The sequence below is a fragment of the Vulpes lagopus genome, chromosome 19, assembly GCF_018345385.1.
Source record: "Vulpes lagopus strain Blue_001 chromosome 19, ASM1834538v1, whole genome shotgun sequence".
Taxonomy (NCBI): Eukaryota; Metazoa; Chordata; class Mammalia; order Carnivora; family Canidae; genus Vulpes; species Vulpes lagopus.
In genome coordinates this window covers 35576861-35598528 of record NC_054842.1, presented here as the reverse complement: position 1 = coordinate 35598528, position 21668 = coordinate 35576861, and the positions used below count along the sequence as shown (strand labels likewise).

At 38.0% G+C, this 21668-nt stretch overlaps 1 protein-coding gene across 3 annotated transcripts in view; it reads left to right on the top strand.

The window, feature by feature from the left end:
• The window catches only part of PIK3CB (phosphatidylinositol-4,5-bisphosphate 3-kinase catalytic subunit beta), a 205757-nt gene that overhangs the window by 158077 nt on the left and 26012 nt on the right, over positions 1-21668 (top strand). For all 3 annotated transcript variants that reach the window (XM_041734141.1, XM_041734139.1, XM_041734140.1), the window contains 3 exons: positions 16868-17046; positions 17889-17998; positions 19388-19466. In XM_041734141.1, coding sequence (XP_041590075.1) covers positions 16868-17046; positions 17889-17998; positions 19388-19466 — 368 coding nt within the window. The remainder of the gene's footprint in view (positions 1-16867; positions 17047-17888; positions 17999-19387; positions 19467-21668) is intronic.

Genomic DNA, 21668 nt, shown 5'->3' with positions numbered 1-21668 from the left:
GGAAAACAGAGGCTGTAAGAGATTAAGTAACTTGTCTATAATCCCACAACTGTTAAATGACAGGAATAAGTTTTAAATTTAAGTCTGTCCAGGGCAGCCCCGGTGGCGCAGCGGTTTAGCGCCACCTGCAGCCCAGGGCGTGATCCTGGAGACCCTGGATCAAGTCCCATGTCAGGCTCTCTGCATGGAGCCTGCTTCTCCCTCTGCCTGTGTCTCTGCCTCTCTCTCTCTCTCTCTCTCTCTCTCTCTCTCTCTCTCTCTGCATTTCTATGAATAAATAACTAAAATCTTTTTAAAAAAATAAATAAATTTAAGTCTGTCCAGCTATAAAACTTAACTTTTTTTTTATTACAGCAGGAGTTGTCACAACTTTTTAGCACCACAACTCTCTTTTATAAATCAAAACCTAAACATAGATCCACTATATAAAAGAGACAACAATGTAATTTTATCAGTATAATGGTGTTTTGAAACTAAAATAAAATATAAGCCATTAAACAGAACCAACCATGAAGCTGTTATACTAAATACAGAATTTCAAAATCTGGGACTATTATTAACAATTGTAGGGATCCCTGGGTGGCGCAGCGGTTTGGCGCCTGCCTTTGGCCCAGGGCGCGATCCTGGAGACCCGGGATCGAATCCCACATCGGGCTTCCGGTGCATAGGGCCTGCTTCTCCCTCCGCCTGTGTCTCTGCCTCTCTCTCTCTCTCTGTGACTATCATAAATAAATAAAAAATTAAAAAAAACAAACAAACAAACAAAAAAAAAACAAAAAAAAAAAAACAATTGTAGTCTCAGTATCCACTTATTTCTTTTGTTTTGGAGACAATCTTGATTTATACAGCTAAGTAATTGCAAATGACGATGGTTGTTTATTTAATTTTTTTAAAAAGATTTTATTTATTTATTCATGAGACACACACACACACACACACACACACAGAGGCAGAGACACAGGCAGACGGAGAAGCAGGCTTCATGTAGGTAGCCTGATGCAGTACTCAATCCCAGGACCCCAGGATCACTACCTGAGCCAAAGGCAGATGGTCAACCACTCAGCTACCCCGGTGTCCCAGTAATGGTTGTTTAACAGTTTGCTTGCAAGTGAGGAGCATAACCATGTCCCAGGCTTGATTTGTTGGTCAGTCATTTGTCCCCTGAAGGTTGAAATGAGAGCATTTCTGGCCTCAAAATAAAACAACCCTTTATTCTGGCTTCTTCATGTCGGCATCCTTCACTGACAGGTAGCAACAGTATGCTTTTGTTCTTTAACAGTAATTTTTCTTGAATTGACTATCCTCTAAATAAACAGAAGAAGGTTTTCTTAATGGTTTAGTATATATTTACTCATAATTTAGTATATGCCAGGGTTTGTGTTAGGTACTGGTAATATGAAGTGAATATACTTATGTTACTGTTATCAAGGAGTTTATATCCCATAGAGAAGGTGTACAAATCAGTGATTAAGTGCTATGATAGAAGTGTTGTTAAGGGAATATTATGGAAGCACAAAAGAGAGGCATGTAACCAAACGTAGGACATTAGGGAAGAGTTCACAGTGGAGGTGATGCTTGAAGGTTTTGATGGTCTTAGATGGTGTTAGTTTAGTGAAGAGTGTATTAGTGTTTTACAGAGAAATAACCAGTAAGGGGTGTGTGTGTTTGTGTATGTGTATGGTTGATCCTTGAACAACATAAATTTGAACATGAGTCCATTTATATATACACTGTTTTTTTGATACAGTACAGTAAATTATTTTCTCTGTTTTTTTTTTTTTTTTAAAGATTTTATTTATTCATGAGAAACAGAGAGAGAGAGAGAGAGAAAGGCAGAGGCACAGGCAGAGGGAGAAGCAGGTTCCATGCAGGGAGCCTGATGTGGGACTCAATCCCAGGACTCCAGGATCATGCCTTGGGCTGAAGGCGGCGCTAAAGTCCTGAGCCACTGGGGCTGCCCTCTATGATTTTCTTAATAACATTTTCTTTCTTCTAGCTTACTTTTTTGGTAAGAATATAATATATGATACAGATAATGTACAAAATATGTTAATTGACAGTTTATGTTACTGGTTAGGCTTCCCGTCAAAAGTAGGCTATTAGTTAAGTTTTTGGGGAGTCAAAAGTTATATGCAGATTTTTGACTGCATGAGGCTGGAGGTGGAGTCAGTACCTATAACCCTTTATTCAAGGGTTAGCTGTATAGAGAGTGAAGCAGAAGAGGACGGTGATGTTGTGATTTATTATAAAGAATTGCTTCTGTGATTACGGAGGCTGAAAAGTCCTGAGATCTTCAATTAAGCAAACCAGGAGAACTGATGCTGAAGTTCTAGTCTGAAAGCAGACAAGCTTAACACCGAAGGAGTTTTATTTAGTTCCAGGCAGGAAAAAAACCTGTGTGTAGCTCAAGGCAGTCAGACAGGCAGAGTTCCTTCTTAGTTGTTGGAAGGTCTACCTTTTTATTCTATTCATAACTTAACAGGTTCTGATAAGATCCACTCATATTGGGAAGGGCAATCTGCTTCACTCAGTCTACCCATTCGAATGTTAATTTTATCCAAAAACACCCTTACAGACATACCTAGAATGATGCTGGACCAAATATTTGGGCACTCTGTGGCCCAGTCAAGTTGATACCTAAAATTAACCATCACAGATCAACTTGGCATGTATACACAGCTCTGAAAACCATATTTAATTTCTAAATAAAGACTCAAGTTCAGAATTCCCCCTAAGATGATAAAATTACCCAGTACAATAAAAAATACACTAAGCTCTTTCCCAGAACAGGAGGTAATATCCTTGAATGGTATCTACTTTTCTCCTTGTTTCTCTGTAAATTAAATGGTATGATGTAAAATTAACACTTAAATACTATGATATAAAGCCAGTATAAAGTCAGTACATCTTATGTTATATGATAAAGGAAAAGAGTGGGAAGGAAACAAAGACTCTCTGTGTGTACATATGGCATGCGCATACACACACACAAACATATGCATACCAAAACAAGGAGGAGATACTCATAATAGTTAATCCCATTTCTGTAATTAGTCGTGTGGTCATAGCTGGTATTGATTACTACGTTCTTCCAAACCATTCTGTATTCCCTCTGCCTTTAGTAATAAGCATTTCACTGGTGTTTCTTGACCTGCTCGGTTGACCCAAACCTTCATTCTTTTTTTTTTTTTTTCTTTAAAGATTTTATTTATTTGAGAGAGTGAGACCATGCATACATGGTGGGGGCGGGGGGTGGTGGTGTGCCAAGGCAGAAAGGGAGAGGGATAAGCATACTCTTGGATAAGCACATGGCTCGATCCCAGGACCCTGAGATCAAGACTGAGCCAGAATTAGCTCCACAACCAACTGAGCCTCCCAAGGAGCCCTCCAAACCTTCATTCTTTTTTTTTTTCCCCCCAAACCTTCATTCTTGAAGGGTCCAGGTGTCATTAGTAGTCCTACCTAAGTTAGCTTGTAATTGTCCATTGGTCTTAATCACAGGACATGGGTATACTAAGAAAAGATCTCCTTTATTCTAGACATACTCTTCCTTATATCTGTGGAGTAGTAGACCAATTTCCCCTTGGTATTCAGGATCAGTCACTTCAGTCAGTATCATAATGCCCTTCTTCTCCTTATTTTTTTTTTTTAAGATTTTATTTATTCATGAGAGGCAGAGACACAGGCAGAGGGAAAAGCAGGCTCCATGCAGGGAGCCTGATGTGGGGATGTGGGACTCAATCCCGGATCCTGGGATCACACCCTGAGCCGAAGGCAGATGCTCAACCACTGAGCCACCCAGGCGACCCTCATAATGCTCTTCTTTACCTGTTGATTCAAAGATATAAGGAGCTTAGAGTGGTTGGAGTCTTCCAGTTCAGTAGAATCATTGCCATGTCTCCCATTGGAATCATTTTTTCTTTGTTCTGAAACTAAGACCTCTGTGCCAGTAAAGCATGAGGGTACAGGAAAAGAAAGCAAAAATTTTGCTAGTGAGTTGCTAAGGGGTAATGGCAAATGGTACCATTTCCATTTTTAAACCTTGATTTCACGACCATTGAGTCCTGGGATAAGAGTGTCATATATTAGATGCTGACTCAGAGCGTATATAGTTTTCTGGAGAACTTTGACCAAGTCCTGAAAGGTATTGCCACCTAGCTGGTACTATAAGTTAGTCTTCAAAAGGCCATTCCACTCTTCTCTCAAGCTAGCTATTCAGATTAATAGGGGACATGGTAAGACTAGTGAAAACCATGAGCATGCCCCTGTTGTTACACTTCATTTGCTGTGAAATGAGTTTTTTGATCAGAAGCAATGCTGTGTGGAATACCATGATGGTGGATAAAGTGTCCTGTGATTCCACCAATGGTAGTTTGGCAGAAACATTGCATGCAAGGAAGGTAAATCCATATCCAAAGTTAAAGTGTCTGTTCCAGTAAGAATAAAATATTGCCCCTTCCATAGTGGAAGCAGTCTAGTGTAATCATCCTATCACCAGATAGTTGGCTGACCATCCCAGGTAAGTGGTGCTATATCGGGATCTCAGTATTAGTCTCTGCTGCTGTCAGAGCAGGCACTCAATGGTCAGAAACAGGTAGGCTTTAGAGAGTGGAGGTCCATATTGCTGAGCACGTGCATAACCTCCATCCCTGCCACCTTGACCACTTTGTTCATGAACCCCTTTCGGTGATGACAGAGTTGGTTGGGGAATCTGACTGTATCCACAGAACAGGCCATCCTATCCACTTGATTATAAAAATCCTCTTCCAAAGCCCTCCTTTGGTGAACATCCAGGGAGACACATATCTTTTTTTTTTTTTTTTCTTTTTCCTAGCTATTCAGAGAGGATTATTATATATCTCTTCCCCCAGATTTCCTTGTCACTAATTTTCTACTCATGTTCCTTCTGGGTCCCTGACTATGAGCCAAGCTTTGGTCACAGCTCATGAATTGGTATATAATCACATGGCCATTTCTCTTTCCAAGCAAAGTGATTGGTGAAGTGCACTTTCCAAAGTTCTGTATGTGACTAGGAAGTTATTAGCAAGGTAGCTACATCTAGCTGATAGAATCTGAATCAGTATATTCAGTCCACTTAGATGAAATCTTTTGTAGAGTTAAAAAATCTCTTCCAGACTTTGCTTTTTGATGCATTGTTTTTTGTCTGATGGAAAAGACTCCCCTGCCTTGATATAGTTTCCAACCTCTCGATCTCATTTGAAGGCTATTTGTTTCCTCACTCTTACCCTATTCATTTCTATACCTCTCTGGTGTCCACTCTTTTATATAAGATCCTTGTAGTAATTTCCAGTTCTGTTACACTTCTCTAACTCATTTGCATTGCCAAAGAAACATCCATAGCTTTTTATGGATTTATATTATATATGTGTAATATATTATTATATTATGATTACGTTATGATTTTTCATTTTTGCTAAAACAGCTGTTATCTGATCCTTTTGGAATGCCCATTAATGGTGGTAATAATAGCTAACATTTACTCACCATTTTTTATGGGCCATTTATTCTTCACAGCTATATGAAATGAATACTATTAGTCCCCTTAATTTTATAGTCCTCTTAGATATATCTCATACCCATCAATGTCTCTTGTGTTCATGGTTACTGTCCTTGTCCAATCCACTATCTTCTCTCACCTGGATGTCTTCATTAACTTCTTAAATTGCACCCCGTGTTTCCATCTTTACACACACACACACACACACACACACACACACACACACCCTTCTCTGCACAGGAGATAAAGTGACATTTTAAAAATGTAGATATATTATGCCATTTCCATCTTTAAAATCCCTGAAGTAATATTCATTGCGTGCAAAATAAAATTCAAAATTATTTCAACTATCTAATTAGCTTTATTAAATGATTTATGAATTGGGCAGTGTCCCACCTAGCTAATCTAGTAAAGGGGACTTCAAGTTGCAAAATAGACAGATTTTATAGGCCAAAATGGTGTGGGACAATTAGGAAAAGAAATTATTGTTTTAGGAAAGTTACCTTCCCTCTTTAATAAGACAGAGGGTCTTATTAAATGAATTTCCTCATTTTCCTTTGAGGGGCTGGGAAGGACAGATTACCTTATTGATGCTGACCAGAAAATTCCTGACTGTTATGACTACACTTCTGGGGCAGGGGCAGGAGGCACCTGGGTGGTTCAGTTACTTAAGCATCCAACTCTCTTAATTTCAGCTCAGCTTAATTTCATTCTCTTTCTCCCTCTTGCTCCTCTCTGCACTCATGTGCATGTGCTCTGTCTCTCAAAATAAATAAATAAAATCTTAAAAAAGGGGGGGGGCACCTGAGTGGCACAGTCAATTAACTGGCCAACTCTTGATTTTGGCTCAGGTCATGATCTTGGGGTTGTGAGATTGAGCCCTGTGTATGGCTCTGTGCTCAACATTGAGTCTTTGAGTTTTTCTCGCCCTCTCCCTCTGCACCTTCCTCCTCCCTGCTCTCTCTCTCTTTCTCAAATAAATAAATAAATTAAAAAAAAAAAATAAAAGACTTCACTTTGGGGGAAGCTTGAAATTGCAGTTAGGTTAAGTATTAAGCCCCAGCCTGGTGACTTGGCCTAGCATTTGAGGTCTGTCATTTTCTTTTAACATTTTCATTTTGATCAGGCTCTCTGCTTAATGTAAAGATATGATCAAAATTTAAAGTATTAGTTCCACTATCAGATACTATTCTGAAGTTCTTGAAGTTTTTATTGTTTCTTTTATATGGTATCCATTATCCATAGATTAGGATATTTTTGCTTAATCCCTATGGTATTCATAGGTTAGAAGTCAGTCATTCTCTTTCTTCTTCTTCTTCTTCTTTTTTTTTCTTTTTGACATTCCAGTCCTTGATGCTTAGTGGCTAACAAATACATATTTAAAATTTGTGAGAAAATACAATGTACCAGAGAGATTATTATGATAACTATAAGTAGGATAATTCCCAGTGTTTGGAGTGCATTTTGGAGCTATGGTCCCCAAGACCCAAACCAGTCAAGGAAAGACCCTGTTGAAGGAGTTAACCCTTTTAAGCCAAGTAGCTTGATCTGTGGTCTGATATAACTGAATTTCAGCTTCCTAAGAAATGTTAATCCAGATATAGCAAGTAGTGTTGGTCACAGCAGAGATACCTCCTTGCTCAGCTAAAAGGTAATTGAAGACTGTTCTATCAAGAACAGCTTTGGCTAAGGAGTCTAAGGATGATTGATGGGCCTTTGTTGCTTTAGCAGCAGATTCTGCAGTACTTTTCAAGAATTGAGAAGAAGTTCCTGATCATAGACTCATTTACATTTATTCCTAACCAGGGAAGTAGGGACCTGCCAAGAGGAATGAATCCTGAATCATGAAAGCCTCCTGGCAAGTCCTTTCTAACTCAACAATGTAACTTCAGAGGAGTCACCCAGTGAGATGTCTTATTTTGTTTGTGAAAAGTTAGGGGCCCAGTTAGATTTTCTCCTTGCTTGAAATAAAAGGCTATTTTAAATTCCAGAGTTTACCTCCCTTAAGCAGTGGCCTGGGAAAAAGAGATGAGGGCATTTTCTTTTCAGGGTAATGCCAGAGTAAAAGAAAGGAGAAAGAGAAAAGGTTCCTGTTCAGTTAAAATTTATAGTCTTGATCTGTCATCTTGGGCAGAAGCAGTCTGCCTTGACATCAGCTACTTCTCTTCCTCATCAATTTGTCTTAGAAGTTGCCAGCCTCTGTCCAGGTTGGAGGTGGAACCTCCATTAGCTATGAGTTATATACCCAAGGCTTAATACCTTTTAGTTTTGCAGAAGTGTAGTGGTAAGAGCACTTGGTAAGGTCTCTTCCAATGAGGCTTGAGGGCTGTCCTCCTCTGATGACATTTCCAGAATAACCAGTCACCAAGCTCTATACTGTGACCAGTTGGGATTCAAGAAGTCTTCTTTAACCCATTGATGATAGGCTTGAGCATAAGATATTAGAGATTTACAGTAGCTGGTCTTAATAGCATTGAGACAACAGGGGATCAGCATAAGGTTCTATACCAGTGACATTGGCCTGCTGGTGACTGTCACATGTGGAGTAAGTTTGTTTCCTAAAGGGGTAACTACTAACAGTCAGCAACATCAGAGATAATACCGTAGGCAAGGAAATTCCAGTAGTGTAGGCAAGTTTAGAAATTTTAAGTTTCAGAATCCCATTAGTTCTCTGAGCCTTGCCTGATAATTGAAGATGATAGGGACGGTATTAATTATAAGAACGTCGGGCTCCTGGTGCATGGAGCCTGCTTCTCCCTCTGCCTATGTCTCTGCCTCTCTCTCTCTCTCTCTCTCTGTGACTATCATAAATAAATAAAAATTAAAAAAAAAAAAAAAGGTGGGATCCCTGGGTGGCGCAGCGGTTTAGCGCCTGCCTTTGGCCCAGGGCGCGATCCTGGAGACCCAGGATCGAATCCCACGTCGGGCTCCCGGTGCATGGAGCCTGCTTCTCCCTCTGCCTATGTCTCTGCCTCTCTCTCTCTCTCTCTGTGACTATCATAAATAAATAAAAATTAAAAAAAATAATTATAAGAAGTTTGTGAGGTTTTCATTAAACCTCATGTGATCTGTCCAGTGAAGTGGAGGCCTCCATCACTGGATATTGTGGAAGGTATACCACAAGTGGGAAATACATTTCCTCACAATTTCTTGCCACTGTGAGGGCATTAGCCTTAGAGCTTGGGAAAGCTTCAGCCAATCTGGAAAACGTATATACAGTAACAACATATTGATAACCCATACTAAGTGGCAATTGAATGAAGTCATCTACAGGTGTTCAAAAAGGTTCAGAGGGAGGAGGTCTGAGATCTCTGGGAACAAAAATATTTATTCTCAGATTATGGATCTGACAGGTCAGACATTGCTGATAGACTGTGTTTGCTATTTATTTATTTATTTAAGATTTTATTTATTTATTCATGAAAGATACACAGAGAGAGGCAGAGGGAGAATCAGGTTCCCCACATGGAGCCAATGTGGGACTCGATCCCAGGACCCCAGGATCACAACCTGAGCCAAAAGCAGATGCTCAACCACTGAGCCACCCAAGTACCCCCTGTGTTTGCAATTTAATAAGAGTGTCTTTACCAATCCCTATTCATAACTTGGGTCATCTTAAATGCATTATGGTGGGTTAAAGAATGCAAAAACTAAAAAATGGGGTTTGCCAGGGAGTCAGCAAGAACCAAGCAGCCATCTTGGGTTTCCCATAGCCTCAAACTGTTTGACTTAAGAGCTATTGCTTACCCATCTTAATTTCTCTAATTCAGGAGCGGACTGTAGCCATCTTAAAAGTCCATCAGGATGGCAACATTCTGTGAGTGAGGGACAGGTTTTGCAGAAGCAGAATGGATTTCTTCCACATGTACCACAATCTATAGATTGTATTGCTATTGCTTTTGCATGAATGCTGGGGCATTTCTCTGATACTCAGGTTTAATCCTTTTAGTGTGAACCTCAGTTTTAATGACAGCAACTTCAGAACGTAAGGCTATAACAGTAAGAAGATAGTTTACTTTTGCCATTTTTCATTGGGGTCCCAGAGGATGTCAGAAACCTTTTAAGATAATCAGAATTACAAGTAACAGTATTATACCAGGACATACCAGATTTCTAGGAATTTCACATAATTTTTAGAACACAAATACAGCGTAAAGAAAGTTTTCTATTGTTTGACAATATTTTCTATGTGATTTAATATATCAAATAAGCCTAATCAGTATAACAGATCCCTTGAAATGTTTCAGGAGGTCCTTTGGAAAAATTCCAAAGTAGTTATAACTGGCTGAACCACTTAGGTGTCCCCCCAGATTTTCTTCCACATTAAAAAGAACATTTTTTTTTAAGGTTTTACTTATTTATTCATGAGAGACACAGAGAGAGGCAGAGACAGGCAGAGGAGAAGCAGGCTCCCTGCAGGGAGCCCAATATGGGACTTGATCCCATGACCCCGGTATCATACCCCAAGCCAAAGGCAGATGCTCAACCAAGTGAGCCACCCACGTCTCCCCAAAAAGAACATGTATAATTTGATTTTGGGAAGTTTGTGGGGGAAAAATGTTTTAACGCACTGGGTAAATAGGATCACAAATCATGATGACGCTTAATCATTATCTATTAGCAAAACTTAGCTCTTTTAATATTGAGAAGACTCCGTTTTCTTAAAGAGAGCAACCACAGAAAATTATTTTGATAAAACACAGTATCTTTATTTTCTAGGCAGATCACTTAAAGATGAAGAAACTTCACAGTCTGTTATCAAAAGTAGATAAAAAATATAAAAAAAAAAACCCAGAAAACCAAATTCTAATTTTACACCAGCTTACTTATGATATTAAAACCTACCCATTCCAGTTTTAGTCCTGACCACACGTAAAATTCCTTTCCAAAGGTTTCTTTTTTCATAAAATGTCTACAACTTTTTTCCCCTCAAAAATGTTTCTCATACTTTCTTTTACCAAAAGCACATTTGCTTTCTTTGTATATGGAGATGTTTCCCTTCTTTCTGTTAGCTTTAATTGCATATATTAATTATAGAATTCTTAATCTTTAGAAACCTTAGTTCCTAGTGAAAACCTAGAAGGAATTATGAACTGTTAACACCAGCATTCTGTAGATTTGTAAGTTAATGAATACGTTTCATAATTTCTAGAAGCAAATGCCCTTTTCGGTTTTCCAGTGCACTAACACACCCAAATATCTTTTAGTTTCTCTGTAATAAGCCAAAAGGAGATAAACCTGTATTCAGTAATTAATATTTCAGTATTTTCTTATTTGTAAATGATGTACATACTCAGCAGATTTCCATTATGTAACTTGGCAAAACTGAAGTTTCAAGTTACCAGAGACTTGGGAAGCTATTTTTAAGGTACCTATATTATAAAATATAATTATTGTTAGAAACTTTACTCTTATTTCACTTGTATCTGTTTAAATCATTTGTTCTAACAGTTATGTTTATTTTACCTATGAAAACTTCATGAGACATTAGACAAAATCAGCCATCATTCTAAGTTATTTTTCAGCTGACAAATTAGAACAGAAATACATGAAATTAGCCAGCAGTAAATTCAGGTAGAATAAAAGTTTTTATCTACATAGGTAGATAGGTGTTGATAACTCTACAGACATACCTGTTACCACTCAACAAATGAACTTAAACTTCCCTTAATTTACCAAAAATTATTCTAGAGTTTGTCAACTTGAAAAACTTTTGGGATGGTTTCTATTACATTTCTGAGAATTTTGTGAAGACTGAATTTATGTAAGTGCTTGGTTTTGTTTTTTCTTAAGCTGGAGCTCTTCTACAAATTAATTTTGGCAGTACAGTCTGGAGGTAGAAGAAAATACCACACATTTAAAACATATGTATGGACACACACACCAGTACAAATGAAAGCAAACAGATAGCTTATAGTTTTAAATTACTACTGTAAATTAGGTATAATAACACAAAACTCACCGTTTATTAAAAAATAGTTGGCTCTAAATTCTTTTTCTGTTAGATGTAGAAGTTCAGGTTACCTACTTAGGGGCTTAAACCTTTTTCTAATACTTGTGGAGAAGAGTCTTAAATTGTGTATGTTCTTTTTTTTAAATAATTTATTTATTAGTGGTGTTCAGTTTGCCAACATACAGAATAACACCCAGTGCTTATCCTGTCAAGTGCCCCCCTCAGTGCCCGTCACCCTTTCACCCCCACCCCCCGCCCTCCTTGTGTATGTTCTTGACAAGTCAAGTTCCAAATGACCTTTTTTCCCCTTTTGGTAAAAATTACCTCCCTGGAGTTTACATGTCAAAGAGATGGTCTAATGGAGAGGACTCTGGTAGAACATTTATAATCTCAGAGGCACAGGGGAAAAAAAATGCAAGCTCTTCTATTTTGTTCTTTTAAAGTCAGAATTTATAATACTTATAAGCCTACTGAGATAAATAGGAGAGGTTTTGAGTTTGGTAAAAAGTATTACTGGATTTTGAGTTGTTTCTGGAGCAACATCTCTGGCCCTATAGAGACTAGAGTTGTAAAACAAGGACAGCTTTTTCAGTTCCCCAAAGAATTGGGTTGCTGTTTAAATGATATCAAAGGGTGACACACCTGTCCACCTGTGTCAGAGTGTTTTTCTTTCCCTCTGGTTAAGTGTAGAGGAGAAGGCCAAAAAAAAAAAAACAAAAATTCCTGTCAAGCTTTGAATATTATCTTCTAGTTTGGCCAAATTTCTCATCATAAAGTTATTAAGTCCTTTCAAATATTTTGTCAGGTTTCAACCTTGACAAACAGTTAACTGTTTCTGGCAGTATTAAACAATTCCATTGACCTAAGAGGCATCTTCAGAGTGGATGCAAAAAATATTATCTTCACAAGATCAGAGTCACTCCTAAAGATAACCAAAAGAAAGAAAAACTTGCATATCTCAAGTGAGCCAAAAGCCAAGCCTTAGGATATAAAACAAGACCAGCAAGAAGGAAACTGTTTTCTCTGGGAGAGAAAGGATCAATAACCACTTGGTCAGGTACTGGAACGAAAGGGACAATGTGAAATTTTATTTCCCTCTCTTGACTGGGCTCCAGAGGTAATCTGCTTTCAGAATTCTCTCCCTGGGGATCCCTGGGTGGCTCAGCAGTTTGGCACCTGCCTTTGGCCCAGGACGTGGATCCTGGAGTCCTGGGATCAAGTCCCGCATCGGGCTCCCTGCATGGAGCCTGCTTCTCCCTTTGCCTGTGTCTGTGCCACACACACCCCCCCCCCCGCCACCCCCCTGCCGCCTCCCCGTGTCTATCATGAATAAATGAATAAAATCTTTAAAAAAAGAAAAAAAAAAAACAGAATTCTCTCCCTGGGTTTAAGAAATTCTTTGACTATGGCCCCTTAGTTCAGCCTTTGAGCAAGATGTGAAAGATAAAGGAGAATGGCCCTTAGCCTGGTCTTATTTTATAAACTAACTGTTTAATAGTCTCTTTAATGTGGAAAGGCAGTTCAGAGAGGGTTATTAGAATGGATACTCCAAAGAATAGAGGGGAGCAGTAGGAATTATGTCAGTCTTATGCCTCAGCCAATAGCCTTTCGTTCCAGTACCTGACCAAGTGGTTATTGATCCTTTCTCTCCCAGAGAAAACAGTCTTATGCCACAGTATCTTTACAAAGATTTAAAACAGTATCTTTTGTTTTAAATACTTTTTCTCTTTAATTTTTTCAATAGCCTCTTGTATTTATCCTTTGGTGAAACTATTTTGGAATTTTGAAAGCTTTTAGAGGCTGCTTCATACTCATAAGTGAATATCCCATTCTATTTATTTGAGTTGGGAACACTTGCTTTCAAGTGCATTTCTTTTTAAAGATGTTATTTATTTATTCATGAGAGACTCAGAGAGAGATGTAGGGAAGCAGGTTACCCATGGGGAGCCTGATGTGGGACTCAATCCCAGGCCCCCAGGATCACGACCTGAGCCAAAGGCAGAGATGCTCAATCACTGAGCCACCCAGGTACCCCTCAAGTGCATTTCTTAAATATCTTCTCTAATTGGAAATTTCCCCATAATGGCCATGGTATTTCTAGACTTTGCCATTTTACTAGCTATCTGAAATTTCCAGGACTGTATTGTGTTGTGTCTCCCAATCGGATGGGGAACCCTAAACATGGGGCAATTGTAGGGTAGAAGGTTATGGCATGTGGTGGAAGGATTCACCAAGGCAGAACAAAGGAGATACAAGTTTATTGAATACACTGCATAGAGAGACTATCTGCAACAAAGCAGTGAGTGTTTTTAAAGGGATAAGGTGAAGAGGTATGGGGACCTATGGAATTACGCAGTTTTTCATAACTGTGCCTCGTTGTAAATAGCCCATTGATCAGTTAGAGCTTATGGATTATTTTGAGGTGGGTTGCCTGATGGGCCTGTCTGTATTCAACCAGGTGTCCACTGTGAGCTCTTTTGTCTTGTTCTACATTCCTTTTGCTCTAGCCTGTTGTCTAAAAGCAGCCTCTACATGTAATTCTCAGACATAAAGTAAGCAGTTGTGCTGAAAGGTGGTGTGCTCAACTCTTTAGATTTAAAGGATCCTATTTGCTTTAGCTAGACCTTTGGGTTTCTTGGAGCCAAACGAATACCTAAGGGGGATGTGATGGGTTTGGGAATTTTGGTGTGTTTTACAGTGTACCTTGTTGCACAGAAACTTTCTTGATGTTGGCAGGTGATCTAGTGTCAGTCTAACCCGTTCCATGACCAACTTACCCCTATTACAGGAGGCTTCTTAAAGTGACAGATACTCTAACAACCTTTGACTGCTTGCCCCATTTTTTGCAGCTTTTTAACCTCTGAGATCCCTGTTAGCAGTAGCCTTTATAAATATAAAACAAGACAAACATGTGCACCTTAATAGATCAGTAGTGACCAAGAGATGTTACTGTGTCCTGGCCAAGAGAAATCCCTCTATGCCCTACCGGTTCCATGGAACCTTGGACTGGGGAAGGGATAAACCAGCAAATCCTAAGGAATATGGAATATGGACTAATTCCAAATAAAATGGAGAACCACAGCTCCCACAGTTCCCAACATGGAATCTGGGGGAAGGATTCAAACAAATGGAGAATTGCAGACTAAACTGTCAGCAATTTCTAATGTGGAATCCAGGGACAGAGCTAAGATTGGGGTTTTCCACCTGGGAAATTATATTCTGAAAGACGAGGGCTTAGCTCTGGGCAGACCCATCTGCCAGCTCAATTGGGCTTTGGAATGAACTGCCAGCTGAACTGGGCTCTGGGTGGAACTATTTGCCAACTCCATCTGACCTGCCCTATAAAGGACAGCCAGTTTGATCAGGAGCTTGATACAAAGAGACCAGAGCTCAGAACCGAGAGAAAAATGGCAAGAAGGATGGGTAAATACAAAACAGTTCACAGTACCACACCTGTGTTTCTCATCCCTGAATGTCACTGGAAGTTTGCTTCAGACCCTGAAGCTGCCACAAAAAATTCAACTGAATGAATTTTAATTGACTTTATTGATTCATGAATCCAGTAGTGTCTCACCTAGCATGTAGAGCGGATCTTCCCCAAACTTTTTACCAAAGCCTAAAAGGCTCCACTTGATGAGGTCCTACGTCATTGGCCTCACTCATGATCAAGCCACACCGTACATTTCCTTGGTTCTCTGGGAACCTGTTTGACTTTTTTAATGTCAAACATCTGACATATGTATGATCACATTAATTTCGCTCTTAATTGATGAGTAGCAAGGGGAAGACTGTATATACTCTTTACATGGCAGCTCTTGTTATCACTGTAAACCTGTGGAAAGACAGAGTGTTGAAACACTTAGAAGTATTTGACTTATGGCCATACGGGTATTCACAACACTATTCCAGGAAATGAATATCAACACAATTAGTGATGGGGCCTGAAAGTTCCCAACTGTACAAACATAGAAGAAATTCAAATTTGAAATACTTCAAAAAGTTCCTGTTTGCACAGTCTGTTTTTCAACTGGTTCCCTTTTCACCAGTGTTTGTACAGCTCCTGAAACTGTTGAGAAATGGAGTGTCTGTGGCTAACTTGGCAAGCTTCAGCCATCTCGATTTTCATCAAGCTACATAGAACCTTCCAGTTTCCTGTGAGCAAGCCCTCAGCCTGTCTATAAAAACTGCATGACTGAATTCATCTCCCTACAGAGTCTTAGTGGTTTCTTTTCATAGAAGCAAAGTTTGAAAATGAAAACATTGTGTAAAATAAATCTCCTGTTCATGGAAATTCAAGCCAAGGTGTTCATAATGTTTGTTGTATACATGTCTTATATGCTTGTTATATATATATATATATATATATAATTTACATGTTAATATAACTGTGTTTATATTAACAAGCTGTGTCAGTTTTAATAACATAATAATAAAATACTCTTTTTTTATGACTTATGGCTGGCCAGTGCTGTTCTAATGGATTTTTATGTAACATGACATGGAAAGACCCCAGTTATTAAACAATGAAGTTAACTTTTAAACAACAATTTTGTGATTCAGTTGGCCACTGTTGATTGACCTTGTACTAACTGCATAAATTTTTTTTTAATTTTCATAAGTGTTTTTTGTTTTTTAAAGATTTGATTTATTTATTCATGAGAGACAACAGAAAGAGGCAGAGATATAGGCAGAGAGAGAAGCAGTCTCCATGCAGGGAGCCCAGCGTGTGACTCGGGATCACAGTCTGATCACACTCTGAGCCATGCAGGCGTCCCTAATTTGCATAAGTTTTGATAGCCAGAGTTACCTCATAAAAACAAGTAATGTAGACTTGGACAACAAATACTATTGTCTATAACCATATTTTTTACACAGTAATTTGTTTATATTATTCATAGAAAGAATATCAGAATATATTAAGAAGATATCATACCAGAGTGATGATAAGAACTAGATATTAAGGTTGAATGGCAGGATTTTCCTCTTATACTATTGAAGCTGGCCAAACGGAGTGGTTCAGATTGTATTTCAAATTCTACTACTCAGTGAGCTGCAGAGTTCTGAGTACTTTGTCATACTATCTTCTTAACCACAATCTATATCCCTTTACTTTTCTCTGATTTTTAAGATTTCATTTAAGAAAAAGATTAAAGAACATTTTTGAAAAGTAGTGTTTAAAAAAAAAAAAGTAGTGTTTTAAGTAATAAGTGATAAAAATATGTTTTTTACTCTGTTGTATCTAGTATGTTTGCCATAAGCCAAGAACTAATTTTTCTCTGGCTGGTTGTCAAGTGTTTGTGTTGGCGAAAGGAATGGAATGGTAATTAATATAATCACATGATGCTTTATATTATTTTTATAAATAAATTTTGTTGGTGGGAAAACTTCTCTTTCAGGTTGAAGCACTCAATAAGTTAAAAACTTTAAATAGTTTAATCAAACTGAATGCAGTGAAGCTAAACAAAGCCAAAGGGAAGGAGGCCATGCATACTTGTTTAAAACAGAATGCTTACCGGGAAGCCCTCTCTGACCTGCAGTCGCCTCTGAATCCATGTGTTATACTTTCAGAACTCTAGTAAGTGTCTATCTTTGCTGTGCACAGTGAATTTTCCATGAAAATAGCAATGCAGAAAGGATTTCTGAGTGACTGCCCTACAGGAACAGTAGGGCTAATTGTTAGCCCCCATAAGTACAATATATTTAAAGAAGGAAAAATCTTAAATTTCTCAGAGATTATTCTTGTGTGCCATAGAATGTATGTTTACCATCTAAATTTATCTGTGGGGTTCATGAAAGTTATTACAAGTTATTTTCCTTTCAATTGTATGTGATTAAATTTGTTTTGTATATTATTGGTTTCTAAGAGTTAGATCCTATGTATGCAAAATGTTGGCAACCATCATTTATTATTTACTAATTTATTTTTCTGTTTCAAAATGAGATCTTAAATTAATTTGCAAGATTATTTCTCACTTTTTCATTCCTTCCAAAAGTACTAATGGAAAAGTAATGATGTGTATTCCCCCATATGTCAGAGTTCAAAATTGATCCCTCTTTAAGAAATCAAGAATGAACTCATAATATTCCTAATATTAATCCAATGATATATTCTGGTTTTTATTGACTACGTATAATGACACAAGGAAGAATAAAGAAAGAAAAAGAGGAATTTTAAATGTATGTAATGAGAAGGACAAATCTGGGTTTTTAGTCTAGCCCATCTGACATTACTATATGCCAACCAAAGCTGTCTTCCTAGTTGCTTTTTTACCAAGAGAAAATATTCTAGTTCTGACTTCTACAGACCTAAATGAAACAGGTGAGGGTTTTCCCCAAGTCTAATATATCATGGCAAAATTACAGTCTTGCCATTTCTTTAAGTTGAAGTGGGCTAATTTTTCCTTTGTTTGATTTCAGTGTTGAAAAGTGTAAATACATGGATTCCAAAATGAAGCCTTTGTGGCTCGTGTACAACAACAAAGTGTTTGGTGAGGATTCAGTTGGAGTGATTTTTAAAAATGGTGATGGTATGTACTGAGGTTTTTACATTACCAAATTCCTTAGTATTTTTCATTTGCTGTCAGTTTGCCTTACCTGAAAGATGATATGTAAATATATAGCAGATGCCACCAAGAGGTAGCTATCAATGGTCATAAGGTTGAATTTGGCATGTCCTAAATCTTTCCTTTTTTCCTGCAAAATACAGAGTTTAATTCTTTGGTAAAAAGCTTGTGAAGTACAAGAGAATATTTTCAGTAGTATATTCGTATATTCTGTTTCAGTGGTAGCAATTTTGATATTGCTGCCATAGTTTTGTATTTTAATTAAAGCATCTTACTGACCCATATTTTCAAAAGGAACTGCCTCTGAGGTGATTGCACCAACCAGAAGGCAGTTATGACAACCACCACTTGTTAGTTGTATGATTATAGACAAGTCACATAAAATTCAGGTTCTCCATATCCATAAGGATTATAGTATTTCTATGTTGGTTATTAAAAGGAATTAAAGGAACATAAGTAAAGGTGCTTATATGTATTTTAAAATGAACTCGCAGTGTTTTGCTAGACCTCTAACCTCATTTGGCCATATGAATGTCATTATGTGGAAGTCAGTACTTTCACAGCCCTCTGTTAGCTGAAAATTATTATTAGATATGACAATAAATCAACTATTACAGTTCTGTAACCCATTATACAATTACTTAAGTGATTTTTAAAAACTTCCTATGCATTGCTAACCATAGCCAGGAAAGAAAAAAATTAATAGTATGAATTGTGTGGATGCTGAACACAGCATTATTGTATTACATAGTATTACAGTATCCATACAATTAGTATAGTAGCTTACATGTGGTAAACAATTTAAAATATAGGGTTTTTTTCTTTCTTTCTTTCTTTTTTTTTTTTTTAAGATTTTATTTATTTATTCATGAGAGACACAGGGGGAGAGAGGCAGAGGGAGAAGCAGGATCCCTGCAAGGAGCCCGAAGTGGGGCTTGATCCCGGATCTCGGGTCATGCCTTGAGCCAAAGGCAGACGCTCAACTGCTGAGCCATCCAGGTGTCCCTATAGGGTTTTTTTTCTTAAGTAATCTGTACACCTAACATGGGGTTGAACTCATGACCTTGATCTCAAGATCAAGAATGACATGCTCTACCAACTGAACCAGTCAGGTGCCTTAATTAAAAATATTATTTAACTTAATTTCTGGAATAGTGTTACAGGCACATTGCTAACCAAAAAACCTAATATTTAACAAAATAAATATGGTAAACATTAAAACTTGGGGGAAATATTAGCATAATGTTTGTCAGTGGTTTTAGTTAATTCTGGCTGAATTAGCTAATCTTGAATTAATGTTGTTAGACAATAATGGAAAGCCTTTATAATAAAGCAGGATTTTGCCTCCCTTAGATTTACGACAAGATATGTTGACACTCCAGATGCTGCGCTTGATGGATTTACTTTGGAAAGAAGCTGGTCTGGATCTTCGGTGAGATTTCTAGTGAATTTATTTTTGTCTCATGTTCTATTACTTCCATAGCAAAATTTTTATTTTTAAAGATTTTATTTATTTATTCATGAGAGACACCAAGAGAGAAACGGGAGGGGTGGGGGGGCAGAGACACAGGCAGAGGAAGAAGCAGGCTCCATGCAGGGAACCTGATGAGGGATTCGATCCCAGGTCTCCAGGATCACGCCCTGGGCTGAAGGCAGGTGCTAAACCGCTGAGCCACCCAGGGATCCCCCCACAGCAAAATTTTTAAAACTTTTTTATCCTTTCCCCCTGCTATTATTATTAATTGTTGTTCATGGTAATATTTATATAGCATTTTACATTTTATGGTGTACTGTCAAATACATTGTCTTATTGAAACCTCGTCAAATGTAAAACTGTATAATGTACAGAGATTCCAGAAAGAAAGAAGAGGTTTGAACTTCCAGTAAAGCTTGGACAGACAACACACTCTAACCTCTGGTTTTCAAGGTGTTCTTATGAAGGGTGTACTGGTTGGTGATCATGAGAATAATGAGGCCGGAAAAGGCCTCTGTCTTCTTAGCCTGGTAACACTAATTCCTCTACCTTCCTGAAAGGGAAGTTTTCAGGGGTGCTTTCAGTGGTTTCAGCTTGTAACCATTATTAGGGGTAGACAGCAGAATAGGTTATGGCAACAGAAAGAGGAAAACATAACAGATTTTAAAAGTTTAATCATTATCAAATCTTCTAAAGTGAGGAACAAATGAAGATAATTACAAACAAAATGTTGATTATATTTATATAACAATACAAGATTTGAATCTTATAAAAAACCTACAAAATTAAAAGTCAAGCCTTACAGTGGGCATAATATTCATAATGAGCAAGACAGAGGGCTATAATAATCCTAAATATTTAAAAAGCTTATAGAAAGAAATATGGAGAAAAGATATGAAAAGGCTATTCATACAAGATATAAAATAAATACCCTAAAATTACATGAATGCAGTCAATTCCAGCATAGAAGTACAAACTACAATAGTTGAGATACCACTGATTTCCTAGCAAAGATTTTCTTTCTTTCTTTCTTTTTTTTTAATTTTTATTTATTTATGATAGTCACAGAGAGAGAGAGAGAGGCAGAGACACAGGCAGAGGGAGAAGCAGGCTCCATGCACCAGGAGCCAGACGTGGGATTCGATCCCGGGTCTCTAGGATCGCGCCCTGGGCCAAAGGCAGGCGCTAAACCGCTGCGCCACCCAGGGATCCCAAGATTTTCTTAAGTGATAAACTAGTTTGATACCATTCAAGCAACAAAAACAAATATTTTCATATATCTCTGTAAATTAATATAAACCTCCCTGTGTCAGGTTTATTTACATCCTCTATCCAATATTTCCAGAATTTACTTTAAAATTAGAAATGTGGAGGGGTACCTGGGTGGCTTAGTTGGTTAAGTGTCTGACTCTTAGTTACAGCTCAGGTCTTGATCTCAGGGTGGTGAGTTCAAACCCTTCATTGGGCTCCACACTGGGTATAGAGCCTATTTAAAAAAATTAAAAATGTGGACAGAAATTTATGCACAAAGATATGCATCCTTGCTTTATTTACAATAAAAGAAACCACAGTTTTGAACATTTGCTTAATATAGAGTAATGATTTAAAAAAATGAGGCCTGATTGGCCCAGTTGGTTAAGCATCCAACTCTTAATTCCGGCTCAGATCTTGATCTCAGGGACCTGGGATCAAGCCTGCATCAAGCTCCCTGCTCTGTAGAGAGGCTGCTTGTCTCTCTTTCCCTCCACCCCTCCCCAACAACGTGTGTGCCCCCCATCTCAAATAAATAAATCTTTTTTTTTTTTAATTTTTTTTTTTTTATTTATTTATGATAGTCACAGAGAGAGAGAGAGAGAGGCAGAGACACAGGCAGAGGGAGAAGCAGGCTCCATGCACCGGAGCCTGATGTGGGATTCGATCCCGGGTCTCCAGGATCACGCCCTAGGCCAAAGGCAGGCGCTCAACCGCTGCGCCACCCAGGGATCCCAATAAATAAATCTTTAAAAAAAGTAATTAACTTACTCCTATGACCAAGTATTTTGGGGTATTTTAAATAATTATTTATAGAGAATTGCTTAACAATTTGGAGAAAGTGTTTATATTCAAATGTCAGATTTAAAAAGTGAGGTGCAAAAGTTTTTTCATAGAATTATTTCAACC